We start from the raw sequence: 16,776 nt of genomic DNA, 5'->3' as shown, positions 1-16,776 counted from the left end.
CTCAGGTAAAGGTAGAAGTTGATATCACTTTTAAACTTTAAAAATAGAAAAACAAAAAGGTGTATACTTACTGAAGTTCTAGAATATGCCTCCTTTGAAAACTGTTTTTCTAAAACATGAAGTTTTTCTTGAAGGTATCTATTTTGTAAACGTAAATCTTCAATGACAGAATCTCTAGGTAGAGCTTGGCGTGTCCTATGAGAAACAACAACAGACTCTTTACTATTCAAACTTCAACTCTCCACAGCCTTACTCTACCAACATATAGAAAAGAAAGAAAATATATATTTATTAATACAGTATTTACTTGGAATTCCACAAAACTTGTAAGCTTTGCAAAAATCAGGACATGACTCTACAGTATAAAGTGATCCTCTACAAAGGATTCACTGCAGGGCTCTTTTGAATTATGAGTTAACAAGTATATTTTGATTTATGGAAACACATTTTATCTTTAAAGACCATGCATCTGCTTATATGGAACTGTGTAAGCCAAATCAAAATAGCCACTATTTTTAAAACATTATATAATAATTTCACAACATCTGTGTGCTTCTTGAAAAGCTCAAGGATTCACAAAAGGTTCTTAGTGGTGCCAGATAATCTGTTACTCCAGGTCTCATGAGCGTGGCCTCTAAGGCCCTCCATAATCTGGCCCACCACACCTATTCAACCTAATTGTCCAGGAGTCTACCTTTACTAAGGCAAAAAAGTCTAGCTTTACCCACACATGAAAGCTTTACTCCTTCCACTGTGTCTCTACTAGGGTTCTGCTCTCTTGGAATGTCCCTCCTCCCTTTAATATCTAGATCTGATTCATTCAACTTAGAAATTCAAGTTGAGCTGAGAAAGTAAGTTCCATCTCTTCTATCAGATCTTCTCCAATTACTTCAGCCACACAGATTCACATTATTAGGAAAACAAAACAAAACCTCTAAAAGTATTAGATTCCAAAACTAAAATATTTTGATCCTTGTGAAAACTGCAAAGGAGAAAAAAGGGTTTAATGTTGTTTTGAACATATGCTTAGAAGGGAAGGCTGAGATCAAACAGTATCTGTACAAGAGGTGTCAAAGGAAAGAATTCTTCAATCGCTTTTTTCTTCTCCATCATGAAAAATTCTGAGGGATTTAAAAAACAATGACTTAGGAAAAAAAGAAAGGAAATGTAGATGCTCAGGAGTGTTCCCTTAAAGGAGTTCGCATTACATTAACACTGACTCAATCGCAGGCATTAATAAAGGAGCACTGCTGGTAATTTTTGAAAATTAACAGAAAGGAAAAAAAGTATGATAAATTTAGGAACAGCAACTATCCTCATAAACAAATATGACAAGCAGGTACCAGACCTTAAAAATGATCATTAAGATGATTCTGGACATCTTGTAAGTACTCAGTAGAGGAAGTAACAGATTATGTAAAACTAATTGAAGTTCATCTAAGAATGAATGAAACAGATTATTAGTTTCAGTTGTTGTTAGAAAATGATTTTACTTGGTTTTGCATGACTATGATTATATCAGCATGGGAAGAGAGGACAAAACAAAAAATGTCAAAGACTCTGCTAAAGAAATGACATGGCGGGGAGAGGGAGAGCTGGTTCTAGGTACAGGGGAGTAAACATATCCAATCTTGCCTCTCTCAAATGCAGGGAACAGCTATTTGAGAACTCTGAAAAGTTAGTATTTTACAGATTGGGACAGCATACCAGAATCTGAAGTATCAGCAAATAGGCAGTGATTTAACCTTTCCTTTTCCTCTGGTGTTTCTTGGCCTGAATACAACACTGTTTGAAACCTGAAGATGAGTGTTAGTACTGAGGGAGAAAGCCCTAGATTTCCCTCAAAGTACGGAAAAGAGAAGCCCTAGGGAAATGGAAAGTATCAGGGAGATCAAAGAAAGGGAGGAACTAAAAAAAGGGATCTTATAAAGTCATTTATGAACTTCTGGGCTCACCACAGAGCGGTGTGTGCATGGATCTGATCTTAGGGTAGCAAAGACTCACCCCACAGAAAGCAGTTTGGAACGTGGGGCCTGAACCTATCCAGACTGGCTGCCTGCTAAAACAAAAATATCCATATTTTCCATAGAATTTAACCAAGAACCATAGTTTCACCACATAATATTCAGAAGATTCAAGAATACAATCCAAAATGAGGTGGCATACCAAGAACCAGAAATATCTTAACTCACATGGGAAAAGACAACAGAACCCAAGCCTAAAGTAATATACATTCATTACATCAGTTACTGTGGGTCAGTTTTCGTCCTTATAATAGGTACCACATTTTCATGAAACAGCCTACCTCATATATGAAATGTCATTTTCTAAGTCAAGATTTCTTTTTTTCAATTCTTCCAACTCCTTTTCTGACTCCAAAGCTCGTACTCCCATAACTTGATCAACAGTAATGCCGGTTGTTCTTAGTTTCCTCTGCAATGTAAGTTTCTCTTTGTCAGCTCTGTGGGATTTAATGTAGCATCATGAAAATATTTCACTGTTTTGCATTCAATTTATTAAACCACAGCTTACTCAATTACAAGACCAATATAAAAAAATTAGATCTTTCTGTATTTGCTATGAGCGAACTTATTTAAAACTTATAGTAAGCCCATTTATAAATTTTTAAAATACTTTTTTTTAAAGATTTTATTTATTAAAGAGAGAGAGAGAAAGAGAGAGTGCATACAAGCATGAGGGAGAGGCAGAGGGAGAGAGAGGCAGACTTCAAGCCAAGCAGAGAGCTGGCCGTGGCGCTCGATCTCAGAACCCTGGGAGCGTGACCTGAGCTGAATGCAGATGCTTAACAAAGTGAGCCACCTAGGTCACCCAAGTTGTTAAAATACTTATAAACACATTTTAAAGAAAATAAAAAGTGAACCATAAATAATAAATGATAATTAAAAGTAGGAAAAATTTCAAGTATGATATCAAATATGTACTATCAAATATGATAAAACAATATAACTTCCAAATCAAGATTTTGCACATAATTAATTAGACTTATCTTTAAACTCACTTGGCAAAAAGATCTTTCAAAGTAGTCAACTGCTTTGTTAGAATATAGACTTCTCCCTCTTTTTCCTTCAACTTGTTTCTAATTCCCTCTATTTTGGTTTGCCATTTTTTACCTTCTTCCCACCTAATTAATTCTTCTTTAGCACTCTGTGAATAACAATGGAGAAAATTACCAATATTGTTTTTAATTTCAAGATGTATCAATTATAATTTACTAGAACAATGGTAAACCAATATTTCTTAGAAATTATGTAAATACATTCATTTTGCTATGTAACTTCTAGACTCTTTAGACATGCTAAGCTATTAACAAAAATCCCCTTCAGTATAAGGGTTCTGTATTCTATTACTTGACAGATGATATTCTAGGGAACAGTCTGGACTAAGGCCAACAGACTTAGGAGTCTTTAAGATTATTTATTTATTTATTTGCTTATTTATTTTTCAGTGTTCCAAAATTATTGTTTATGCACCATACCCAGTGCTCTATGCAATACATGCCCTCCATAATACCCACCACCAGGCTCACCCGACCCCCAACCCTACTCCCCTTCAAAGCCCTCAGTTTGTTTCTCAGAGTCCACAGTCTCTCATGGTTTGTCTCCCCCTCCAATTTCCCCCAACTCACTTCTCCTCTCTATCTCCCAATATCCTCTATGTTATTACTTATGCCCCACAGGTAAATGAAACCATATAATTGACTCTCTGCTTGACTTATTTCCTCAGCAAAATCTCTTTCAGTCCCGTCCATGTTGATACAAAAGTTAGGTATTCATCTTTTCTGATGGAGTCAAAATACTCCATTGTACATATGGACCACATCTTCTTTATCCATTTGTCTGTTGAAGGGCATCTTGGTTCTTTCCACAGTTTGGCGACTATGGCCATTGCTGCTATGAACATTGAGGTACAGATGCCCCTTCTTTTCAATACATCTGTATCTTTGGATTAAATACCCAGTAGTGCAATTACAGAGTCAGAGGGTAGCTCTATTTTTAATTTCTTAAGGAATCTCCACACAGTTTTCCAAAGTGGCTGCACCAATGTGCATTCCCACCAACAGTGTAAGTGAGTCCCCCTTTATCCACATCCTCTCCAAGGATCCCCAAGCTAAGCAAAGACCCCACCAAAAAGGAGAATTTCAGACCAATATCCCTGATGAATATGGGTGCCAAGATCCTCCAACACTTGTTAACTGTCCTGTTAATTTTGGCTATTCTAACTGGTGGAAGGTGGTATCTCAATTGGTTTTGATTTGAATCTCCCTGATGGCTAATGATGATCAACATTTTTTCACGTGTCTGTTAGCCATTTGTATGTCTTCTTTAGACAAGTGTCTATTCATGCCTTCTGCCCATTTTTTGATGTGATTATCTGTTTTTTGAGTGTTGAGTTTGAGGAGTTCGTGATAGATCTTGGCTTTGTCTGTAGTGTCATTTGCAAATATCTTCTCCCATTATGAGGATTGCCTCTTTGTTTTGTTGACTGTTTCCATTGCTGTGCAGAAGATTTTCATCTTGATGAAGTCCCAAAAGTTCATTTTCGCTTTTGTTTCCTTTGCCTTTGGAGGCACACGCCTTGAAAGAAGTTGCTGTGGCCGATGTCAAAGAGGTTACTACCTATGTTTTCCTCTAGGATTTTAATAGATTCCTGCCTCATGTTGAGGTCTTTTATCCATTTTGAGTTTATCTTTGTGTATGGTGTAAGAGAATGGTTGAGTTTCATTCTTCTATACATCAGCACCATTTATTGAAGAGACTGTCTTTTTCTTTCACTGGATATTTTTTCCTGCTTTGTCGAAGATTATTTGACCACAGTTGAGGTTCCATATCTGGACTCTCTACTCTGTTCCACTGGTCTATGTGTCTGTTTTTGTGCCAGTACCATGCTGTCTTGGTGATCACAGCTTTGTAGTAAAACTTGAAATCAGGCCATGTGATGCCCCCAGTTGTGTTTTTCTTTTTCAACATTTCCTTAGCAATTCAGGGTCTCTTTTGGTTCCATATAAATTTTAGGATTGTTTGTTCCAGCTCTCTGAAAAATGCCGGTCAAATTTTGATCAGGATGGCCTGCTTAAGAATGGTTGGACCAAGCAGGAAATCAAAGAAGAACTTAAACAATTCATGGAAACCAATGAGAACGAAGATACTTCAGTCCAAAACCTATGGGATACGGCAAAGGCAGTCCTAAGGGGGAAATACATAGCCATCCAAGTCTCCCTTAAAAAACTGAAAAATCCAGAATACACCATCTCTCTATACACCTTAAAGAATTGGAGAATCAACAACAAATTAAGTCAACCCCACACACGAGAAGGGAAATAATCAAGATTAGAGCAGAGATCAATGAGATAGAAACTAGAGATACAGTAGAACACATCAACGAAACTAGAAGCTTGTTCTTTGAAAGAATCAATAAGATTGATTAAACCATTGGCCAAACTAATCCAAAAGAAAATAGAGAGGACCCAAATTAATAAAATTATGAATGAAAAGGGAGAGATCATGACTAACACCAAGGAAATAGAAACAATCACCAGAAATTATTATCAACAGTTATATGCCAATAAGTTAAGCAAACTAGATGAAATGGATGCATTCCTGGACACCTATAAACTTCCAAAACTGAATCAGGAAGAAATTGGCAACCTGAATAGACCAATACCTAGTAACAAGATTGAAGCAGTGATCAAAAACCTCCCAAAAAAACCAAGAGCCCAGGACCTGAGGGATTCCTTGGAGAATTCTACTAAACATTCAAAGAAGAAATAATCCCTATTCTCTTGAAGCTGTTTCAAAAAACAGAAACAGAAGGAAAACTTCCAGATTCTTTCTATGCATCCAGCATTACCCTGATCCCCAAGCTAAGCAAAGACCCCACCAAAAGGAGAATTTCAGACCAATATCCCTGATGAATATGGGTGCCAAGATCCTCAACAAGATCCTAGCTAATAGGATCCAACTGTACATTAAAAAGATTATCCACCATGACCAGGTGGGATTTATCCATGGGATGCAAGGGTGGTTCAACATTCACAAATCAATTGATGTGATAGAATAAATCAGTAAGAGAAGAGAGAAGAACCACATGGTCCTCTCAATAGATACAGAAAAAGCATTTGACAAAATACAGCATCCCTTCCTGATCAAAAATCTTCAAAGTATAGGGATAAAGGGAACATTCCTCAACTTCATAAAATCTATCTATCAAAAACCCACTTGCGAATATCATTCTCAATGGGGAAAGCTGACAGCCTTCACTTTGAGATCCGGAAAGTGACAAGGATGTCCACTCTTGCCACTGTTGTTCAACATAGCACTAGAAGTCCTAGCAATAGCAGTCAGACAACAAAAAGAAATAAAAGGTATTCAAATTGGCAAAGAAGAAATCTTTAAGATTCTAATAAAGATGATCATGACCAAAGTAAGCTTCTAACAAAGAATGTATATATACAGAGGATCAACCAAATTTTAACCAAAACGGCAATCTTCTAGCATCACAGCACCTTCAAATCTTCAATCCACATCACTTCTCTTATCGAATATATGTTTATATAGTGCTACTCATCTGCCAAATATTACTCTAGGTACTAGAAGTAGAAGCAATGAATAAACCAGAGAAAAAGCATTATAGTCTAATTTATGATGGTTGGGTGGATCAGAGAAAGGGAACAAAATACAGACAAAAAGAAAAAATATTTTGTATTACATTAGCTGGTGATAAGTGCTTAAAAAAAAAAAGAGCAGTGAAGAGAACTAGCTAGTGGCATTAACAATGCCATTGGGACATATAAACTTCCAATAGGATACATTTGTATTAGTCTGCATTTGTAGCTCTGAATTCCTATTAATGCTACACTAATTCATTATATTTTCTAATGTAGCATGTCAGAGCATTTTCATATTGAAATATGAGAAACATAGAAATATCTATTATTATATTATATAATATATATATTATATTATATATTAATTAATATAAATTATTTTTTGTTTCTCCTTTATATTTCATTTATAATGATTATTTTGAAATTATACATATAAGTAGATTCTATTAACTATAAATTTCATGTGGAATAGTACAGAGGAAGCCATGAAACACTGTATTTATTACAAAAGGCAATGCCAGGGCTGAAAGAATTAAAAGACATAGTTTAAAGTCAAATGCCCAACTAAGATAAGTTGCCCTATCAAAACTGTCTTCTTTGACACTGGCCAATTTTTTGCCTTATTTATTTAGTCCAGTTAACAAGTATTCTTTTAAACAATGCAAAAACTTCAGTGTTTTATCATTATTAATTTCCTTTTTTCCTGAAATATATACAAAGAATTTTGTGCCTTCCAGAAATGTAAGTATTTGTTTGGGCATAATGGTATATAAGTAAATAATTCTGCAGCACTGGCATGCATTGTAGGGATTGGGCAATTCTATCCTATCTGACATTACTCTCTGAATTAAGACTGAGCAAAACAAGGCTAAAATAACTTAAAAATGAACCACAACAACAATAAAATAACAAAGACAAATGTCACCAAGGATCTGTTCTAGATGGGGGGGAGAAGAGAGGATACAGAGAGAACTTCTCTTTTCATATTTTCTGTACCAATAGCCACTCAGGCATGGATTTCAGAATAATGTAATTGCATTTAAAATTTTTCTTTCGTTTAACAAATACCGAGCATCTAATACATGCCAAGTAGTGCTGTAGGTGGTGGGGATATAACAATAAACAGAACAGGCAAAATTCCTGCCATTAAAGCTTATAGTCCAAAAGATGATAAGTACATCTCTAGTATGTCAGATAATAATAAATGCTATGGAGAAAAGTATAGCAACAAAAGAAACAGGAATGCAAGGCATGGGAGTGAGTTTGGTATCTCATATAGATAGGCTATAAGAAACTGACAGAGAAAAGGGTGTAGAAATTCCAATATAAAAGCATTTTTTTCATATAAAAGCATTCATGAATTCGAAATACCCCATACTGCAGAATTTGAAATAATGCTCTTACTAGATTCCTGGATACAACTTTGATTAGGGTTGCTCTTTGTGTTCTCTTTTCATAATAAGTAATAATACTGTACAGTGCTATGGACTGGATGGCTTACAAAGGACTTGCACATATTGCTCCATTTGTTTTTTTGTTTTTTGTTTTTTAAGATTTTATTTGACAGACAGAGATCACAAGTAGGCAGAGAGGCAGGCAGAAAGAGAGGAGGAAGCAGGCTCCCTGCCAAATAGAGAGCCCCTTGCCGGACTTGATTCCAGGACTCCGAGACCATGACCTAAGCCGAAGGCAGAGGCTTAAACCACTGAGCCACCCAGGTGCCTACATATTGTTCCATTTGACTGTCAAAATAATCTTGGGAAACTGGCAATGCAAGATGTATCGTTTCAAATTTTCAGGAGAAATAAACTGAAACACAGATGAGGAATCCAGGCAAAGCCACAGGCTACCGAGATATTCTTTAGGAAATGGCATCCAAGGATTAGACCTATGCCCAAGTGGGGAGGCAGCAAAGAAAGCAATCTGGTAGAGTAAGGACATTTTTACCTTGTGATTTTTACCAGCAAAGCTTCTGACAGCAAGTACTGTGTATACAATGTATACAAACACAAACATTTTAATAAAAATTATAACATTGGTGAATTTTCATAGGTAAAATGAATTTTGGAATATATCATATTAAGATATTTTAATTCCATTACTAATTTCTATTCAGTGGCATTAAAGACAATTTTCTTTTTTATGTTCATGTTATTGAAAATATTTTATAGATATTGACATTTTCTGGGTAAATTTTACAATAAAAATTTCCCTAATCTTAGCTCCTTTGTTGTGATTTTCTACAGGGGCAAACATTACTACTAACACCAATATTTCCCAGGTCTCTCACGATATTTCCAATGTTACCAATATAAATCTTCAGCTTATTTGTAATAAGTTAGATGCATTTTAGCAACTGATAATTTTTGTTAGTAATTTTTATTACAAAATAGTTTACTAGTTAACCTGTTAGCTAATTTTAAGCAACTTTTCTCACATTTCAGAGACAATTTATGAGTAGTTTGGTTACTGATTACTACAAATATTGAAATTGAAAAAAATTTTATTCCACATTATTTTGTTTACCCTGAACTAACAGTCCAGTCTATCGAAGGATAAAAAGGGCACATTTGGGTCTAGGTAGCAGACTAAAAATGCCCAACTTTCTTTCCCAAAATCAAAATCACCAATTTATATAAAAAATTAGGTTGTGGAAAAGTTGGATAGGTAAAGTTTGAGGGGATTTTAGAGGTACTATAACGTCAGGAAGAGGACATGGAGACATTCTAGTAACATTCTAGTAACTTCTGAGTAAGAGTTACATTTTAGGAGTCTCCTATGAATTCCTTTTTAAAAAAAAAATATTTTATTTATTTATTTGATAACAGAGAGAGAGAGATCACAAGTAAGCAGAGAGGCAGGCAGAGGGGGTGGGGGAAGCAGGCTTCCTGCTGAGCAGAGAGCCCCATGTGGGGCTCAATCCCAGGACCCTGAGATTATGACCTGAGCTGAAGGCAGAGACTTAACCCACTGAGCCACCCAGGAACCCCTGGAGTCTCCTATAAATTCTTAAATGCAGAAACTTGTTTTAGACTTCTCTACATTATTTGATACATTTATATTATATATTAGGTCCACAAATTAAAATAGTTGATCCTCTGTTCATTAGCTATATAATCGAACTTAGTCTATCATTACTTTAAACATATTAATCAGTATGTTTCTTCACATACCTTTTCTTTCACAGGCTTTATTTCTGCCTCATCCACCTTTCTTTCCAGTTGGCTTTCTAGCTTTTTAATTTTCTTTTGGAGTTCTTCAATTAAACTTTGTTTATTATCTATTAGATGTTTCCCCTGAAATATAAGATGTATTTTTACATTTTCCAAGTAAAAAGCTATCAACAGAATACACAATAAATATTCCAATTACAGAAATTTTCTGAGGCTATAGCAATCTCTTCTAAATGCATTACTGATACAGATCACAGTAGCTACCTCTGCATTTTAAAGATAGGCTACTCTAAAATGACAGATATGACCATCACTGAAGGAATCAGCTATATAATCAAAGTGATCTGGAAAGCTAGTTTTAGCAAATATTATAAATGAAATTAAAAGGGTAGAAATAAACCACTACCTATATATTTTAAATCAGAGACATCATCACAATTAAATATAAAATCACCTGTAATCCACTGGTTAGTCTTTTAATTTGCCTTTTCAGCTCATCATTCTCTTGATCAATTGCATCTTTTTCTCTAAGTATTTTATTATAGGCTTTTTGTTTCTGTTGCAGTTCATTGGTTAAGTCATTCAAATTATCAGTTAGTGAGTTTTCTTTGTTTTTACTTGTTTTAAGAGCTTCTCTCAATTTTAAAAGATTTTCACTTAAATCCTCAATTTGTGTCTGCAAGAAAGGTTTAATTCATAAATCTTCATCAAGTATCAATAATAAAACAATATATCCATTACTTAATAAAAGGTTTCAATCTAAGTATTTATTAAATTATTAATAATACTTATGAAAAAGTTTTAATGCTTATTAAATTAAAATTGGTTAAAAATAAAGTTTCAACCTAAATTTTGAAAGTTCACAGGGGATAGAAAAACCTACGAACTACATCTATTTGTCTAACTTCATTTCAAATGAACCAAGTGTACTTTGAGAAAAACAAAATGTGACAAAACAATCTACAGCAATTCATCTTCAACAAACAACCCAGAAACAAAATTTTATCAAATAAGGAAATGTTTTATTATGGCTGAACTAACTTATTAAAGGAACAAGTACATACGAATGTACATGGTGATGTTTTAAATGCTATGAAGCCTAAAAGTAGTTTATAAAATCTCTAACTTGTAGTAGTTTTTAACCCATTTTGCAGATACAAGACATAAAAGGGTAACTCGCTGTATTTGACAGTATATTTAAAGCCACTATATAGGAGTTTCCAGCTGTTCCATATAGTAACTGTGATGGAAATACTGGTACTTGGTTGTTTTGCTGCATAAATGACTATAGGTCAAAAGTATTACTAATAACACTAACAAGAAATTAGTACTACTATAATGCAATTAGAAGAAACACATAAGGTGTCCAGGAGTAGTCAGAAAAGGATTTGAGAAAAAGGACTTTAAGACTGTTAAGAATTTAGAAATCATGTTTCAGACAAAAAGAAAGGTAATGAAGATACCAATAAAGGGTAATTCCTGTTTATATATTTATTTACTTAATGGATTTTTGGTACCAACTATGCTCATAAACTTGACAGGTACAGTGGAAGATTTAAAAAGGCTAAGCAGAGACACCTGGCTGGCTCAGTTGGAAGAGCATGTGACTCTTGATCGCAGAGTCGAGAGTTGGAGCACATGATGGGTGTAGAGATTATTAACTGAACAATAAATAGAAAAAAAAAAAAAAACTCTAAGTAAAATCCAGTCCCTACACAGTTCAATAGTGGTGAAGAAGAGAAACAAATAAATTTAGTAAATCAAAATTACAAACAAAACATATAAAAAGTGGAATTTTCATTTATGCAGAATGTACTATGTAAAACTGTGTAAAGAAATATAAAACTCACTATGAAAGATATATGTTTTGTAAAACAATTTTAAATTACCAAATCTAATGATTGCTCGGTAATGAAAACAGTAAAGTACATTGCCAAAAAATAAATAACTTCAAAAAAGGCTTCAGAGTCAGGCAGCTCTATGGATTACATGTCAAGGACTATATAATCTCCCTAAACTACTGCAGGGAGAAAAAAAGGAAAGCTAATTAACTCATACTATTAACGAGCAAAAATTAGAAAATTCTGAAAATGTTCACCTTTAGCTCTTTAGTATGTCGATCAATAATTTGTTGAACATTGAGATTTGCCTCTTTCCGAGAAGTTGCAGAAATAATACGTTCTTCTGCTGCTGCTGTCATTTCTGCCCGGAGTTCCAAAAGTGCTCGACTAAGTGCCTGAAAATTATAACATATATGGTTTTTAAAAAATTAATATTTTATACGCACAACACATAATACAAAAATTTAATATGCTTCATCAATTTTAAAAATTTTCCTAAAATACCATGTGTTTAAGCAAACATAACTCACAATCTGTCTAATTTTTCCAAATGAATGTCCTTTAGTAACTGCATTCAGTTCTTCCCAAATTGACAGTGAGAAACTTCAAAATCTTGACAATAATAATTTTGAGAACACAGCATTAAATCAAGACATTTATATTACAAAAACCAATGTTTTGTTTCACTATCCAAGTTTAGGTATTTATCTGAATTACTCACTTAGTACATACTTCTGTGTGAAATTAACCGAATTTACACAGACAAGGAAAATTATAGGATTAGAAAAGACTTAAAATTTGTCAATAAATTTCATAAGCTTGCATAGAAAAATAGCATCTTCTAAATCAACTGAGTATATCAAATCTGAGATCAATTTTAAAAACTAATACATCAGATAATCCACTGACCAAATGCTTCTCAATAAACTATCTCTGTGACCTCCTTCTTTAAACTTTCCTCTTCACTGTCATATCTCCCCTCCACTCCCCAGAATTGTTTGAAATTATTCAATTATTCAAACTGTTCAAAATAGCTTTAGTAGCATAAAATCCAGTTAGAAAAGGAGAGAAAATAATGGGATTAAGATTTCCCCTTATTTCCTATCGAAAACTCACAAATCAAACTGATAACATAAAAAAGTGACTATTTCTGTACTTAAAAACACCACCAAATGGCGATTAAAAAGAAATATCTTGAAAAATTCTGCTTAACAGCCTAAGACAAAGCTCATACTTCTTATTACAACAGAGAGATATATGCGATTATCTTTTACTAGTCTTGTCTAAAAGCAATCTATTAGTACATGTATTTCCTAAATATTGGTAATACTCTCTTGTTACTTACCTTTTGTTGCTTCTCTTTCAAAGCTAACTGGCTCTTGAGCCGTTCTACTAGATTTCTCATTGTAGTTGTTGGAGCTCTTGAATTTGCTTCTTTTTGAGCCTGAAGTTCAGATTTTAAACTCTGCGACTCCTTTTGCGAATGGGCCAGAAGACACCTTAAATCCTCTACTTCTGCCTTCACTTTTTTCACTTCATCCGCATGGTCTTCTTGGAGCCTAACATAAGCAAACATATGTATTTAAGGGAGTGGTTGCTGCGATTAACACTTAGATACAAATTTTATAAAGAACAAATGTTTGGTCCTAAGTATACTTACAACTAAGTCTTGACTCAAATCAAACCAAGAACAATTCTTTGTTTCATTTAACTAACACTTAAACTTAACATAAAAATAGACTTTTCCTTTTAGTTTGTCTACTCTTGTTGGCAACGACTGCATGAAGTAATTTTGTGGTCTAGACAATGAACAAAATTGCACTTTATATACTGTGTCCTACAAGATGTACCAAAACCTGAAGTTAACTCAAATAATCAAATTGTGAAAATAGGAGGTTTTACTGAAGAAAATACACAGATCTACAATTTCCTAAGACACATTAAAATACACGTGTCAATATACACACTGAGAATAAAAGAATAATTTTAGTTAATATGACATGGTAAGGTAGAAAACAATGACTCAAGTATTTCACATGGCAAAAATTTATATATACAAGGTCATTTCAAAGGAAGATTACTTTCTGCATCCAGGAATTATATTCAAAAGTACAAGCAATTTCATATACCAAAACATGACAGAAACTTACTACACCAAAAATAACATTTCATGTATAAAATTTAATATAATGGGGAAAATTATAGTGAAAAGATCCAAAATAGGTGCCTGGGTGGCTCAGTCAGCCACTGACTCTCGATTTCTGCTCAGGTCATGATCTCAGGGTCATGAGATCAAGCCCCATATCAGGCTCTGTGCTGGCGTGGAGCCTGCTTAAGTTCCTCTCTCCCCCTCTACCATACCCCCAAACCCTGCCCTGGCTCCGGTGCAGGCGCATGCTCTCTCTCTCTCACTCTATCTCAGAAAAAAATAATAATAAAATAAAAGAACCAAATACTATTGCTGATTCTCTTTTCTTTTCTTTCTTTTTTTTTTTTAAATTTATTCATTTGACAGACAGAGATCACAAGTAGGCAGAGAGGCAGGCAGAGAAAGAGGAAGGGAAGCAGGCTTCCCGCTGAGCAGAGAGCCCGTAGTGGGGCTCGATCCCAGGACCCTGAGATCATGACCTGAGCCAAAGGCAGAGGCTTTAACCCACAGAGCCATCCAGGCACCCCACTGATTCTCTTCTTTTACGGAATAATTTCTTAAAAGAGGCAACTTCTTAATAAAGCAAAAGTAGTGTCAATTTTATCAGAGACATACTGGATAAGTAGGTTAAGAATAAAAAGTTCTACTTCGAACTTCAGAGCTGGAATGGAATTACAAAGTTAAGTAGATCAACTTTCCCATTTTTTTCAGTAAGAAACTGAGGTCTAGAGAGACAGCTCTGTTTCTTTTTTTTTAATTTTTAAAAATTTTTAAATTATTTGTTTTATTGTGTTACGTTAGTCACCATACAGCACATTATTAGTTTTTGATGCAGAGTTCCATTATTCATTGTTTGCATATAAAACCCAGTGCTCCATGCAATCCGTGCCCTCTTTAAAACCCATCACTAGGCTGTTAGGTAGAAGCCAGACAAGAGCTGTGGAAGGAATGCCCTCAGGCAGAGTCCCCAGTCCCCGAAGGGGAATGACTGAGATGTGAGCTGGGACAAGGATGGTAATAAAAACAAACAAAACAAAAAAGACTCTACATTGTAAGCCTGGGAGCTCAAATCCTGATTTTGTGGCTTCCAAGGCCTTAGGCCTGACGGATCACGAGCCACAGGTGCAGAACCTGTGCTCTCTTCTCCTACCTCTGTCCCAGGGTAATCCCTAGACTCACTATAATGTATTTGTATTGTGGGCCCAGCTTCCCCTCCTACACCCCCTTGAGAAGGGCTGCCAAGATGGTTCTGGTAAAAACCTCGTAGGGTCAAAAACTCCCCCTCCCAACTTGTGGGGGATTTTCCCAAATGACTGGAAGCAGCCTCCATTAGAGACCGCCCCACTTACGTCACAGCAACTCCAAGCCCAGAGAAACCCAATAACATCCAATTTCAAAACAACCTAGGGGAACTTGCCCGCTCTCCCACTTTCACTTTAATAACTGCGTTGTGCTTGCTACTTTCCTTCTGATGGTCTTTATTCAACCACTGATCCCCATGCAAATCTTCTCCTGGGGAATCCCAGGATGGAGACCTCCACTCAAACAATGCAGATACTCTCTCATTCCTAATAGTTCTACAGTGATTACAAAATACATAAATTATAAACCTATTTTAGGTTTAAAATCTATATTCTGATAAATCAGTTGAGGAATATTTAGAATATCTAATACAGAGAATGAATCTATTGTCACCATAATTAATTAACAAAATAATTTTTTCATTCAAGAAATATTTACTGAACCTCTAATATATGCCAGAAACTGTTATAGGTGTGTAAACAAAAGTTTTTATATTTATATATTACTTTACAGTTTTCAAATTACTCTCACACACAGTATCATTTGGCCTCCATAAAGGAGCCAGGGTAAGTACTGTCATTTCCATTTTATAGATGATGAAATGGATGCTTTAGTTAAAGAGGTTAAAAATCAGATTCTAGAATAAAAATCTTGAGTTGGCTTTTGGGCCAGACTGACTAGATTCGAAACATGGCTTTTCCATCTCCAACTAAGGTATGTTACTGAGCATTCCTGTGGTCTACTTCCTATATGAAAAATGGGAAGAATAACCTATGTCATAGTCCTGAGGATAAAAATGAAATCATATACATAAAGTTTTTAGAATAGCTCACGACACAGCAAATGCCTGCATTTCTCCTGACTGTATCATTATTACCATTTGCCTATTTTTATAATATGTTCCTAAAACTTACCGTAACTTGATATTTTCAAATTCTTTGATTTTTAATTCAGTGATTTCTTTTTGTCTCTCTAAATCTTGAGATACTTTTTTTAGTTTGATCAAAAGTGAGGAGAGAGAATCATCTTGTTCTGCTACTGTCTGTTCCATCTCAGCCAGACGAATAAAATGTTTGTTGGTTGGAACCGGAGTAGGGGATTGTTTTATTAAATCCTAAGAAAAATGAATAAAGTAGCCATGAGCATGTACAACTCAATACCATACTTATTCCATAATTTTAATTTGCTTCCTCAGATGATCAACATATAATAATATCTAACCTAAAATTTAATGATATTTAAGAGCCAATGAAGACTTAAAGAAGACAGGAAATAGAGATCGTATTCTTTGTATTCCCAGCATGGAGCAAAGCACCTCCATAAAGTGAAGGATCAATAAATGTTGATTGGGTTCATGAGTTAAGACTCAGGAATGCCAAGATTTGCATGTTAGGAGATGAAAGATGGGCCTTTTCACACATACAGAAGACAAAGACCAAAGGAAGCAAGTATGAACTGAATTCAGAACATGAAAAGCAGTTAGATATTGGTAAACTTACAATGAACACAACTTGAAAAGAAAGACTGACGTCACCTTACGCAAGGTTTTGAGTACACGGCTAAGGAATATAAACATGATTTTGTAGGCAGCAATGAGCTACTAAAGATGTGGATATAGAGAGAAAAATGATCAGACCTGTGTTTTTAGAATTATTCCAACAAGAAAGGCAGAATGGCTTCTCTTCC

General features: G+C 34.8%; 1 protein-coding gene across 3 annotated transcripts in view; it reads right to left on the bottom strand.

Moving 5' to 3' along the window:
* CEP290 (centrosomal protein 290) overlaps positions 1 to 16,776 on the bottom strand; it is a 96,380-nt gene that overhangs the window by 19,733 nt on the left and 59,871 nt on the right. For all 3 annotated transcript variants that reach the window (XM_046013013.1, XM_046013012.1, XM_046013011.1), the window contains exons 36-43: positions 16,005 to 16,204; positions 12,985 to 13,198; positions 11,897 to 12,034; positions 10,253 to 10,474; positions 9,799 to 9,921; positions 3,020 to 3,165; positions 2,306 to 2,461; positions 72 to 195 (exon numbers count right to left, since the gene is read on the bottom strand). In XM_046013013.1, the coding sequence (XP_045868969.1) occupies positions 72 to 195; positions 2,306 to 2,461; positions 3,020 to 3,165; positions 9,799 to 9,921; positions 10,253 to 10,474; positions 11,897 to 12,034; positions 12,985 to 13,198; positions 16,005 to 16,204 (1,323 nt within the window). The remainder of the gene's footprint in view (positions 1 to 71; positions 196 to 2,305; positions 2,462 to 3,019; positions 3,166 to 9,798; positions 9,922 to 10,252; positions 10,475 to 11,896; positions 12,035 to 12,984; positions 13,199 to 16,004; positions 16,205 to 16,776) is intronic.

This window comes from Meles meles, chromosome 7 (assembly GCF_922984935.1).
Source record: "Meles meles chromosome 7, mMelMel3.1 paternal haplotype, whole genome shotgun sequence".
In the NCBI taxonomy this organism is placed as follows: Eukaryota; Metazoa; Chordata; class Mammalia; order Carnivora; family Mustelidae; genus Meles; species Meles meles.
The sequence above is the reverse complement of the archived record's forward strand: the minus strand, read 5'-3'. Positions and strand labels throughout refer to the sequence as shown.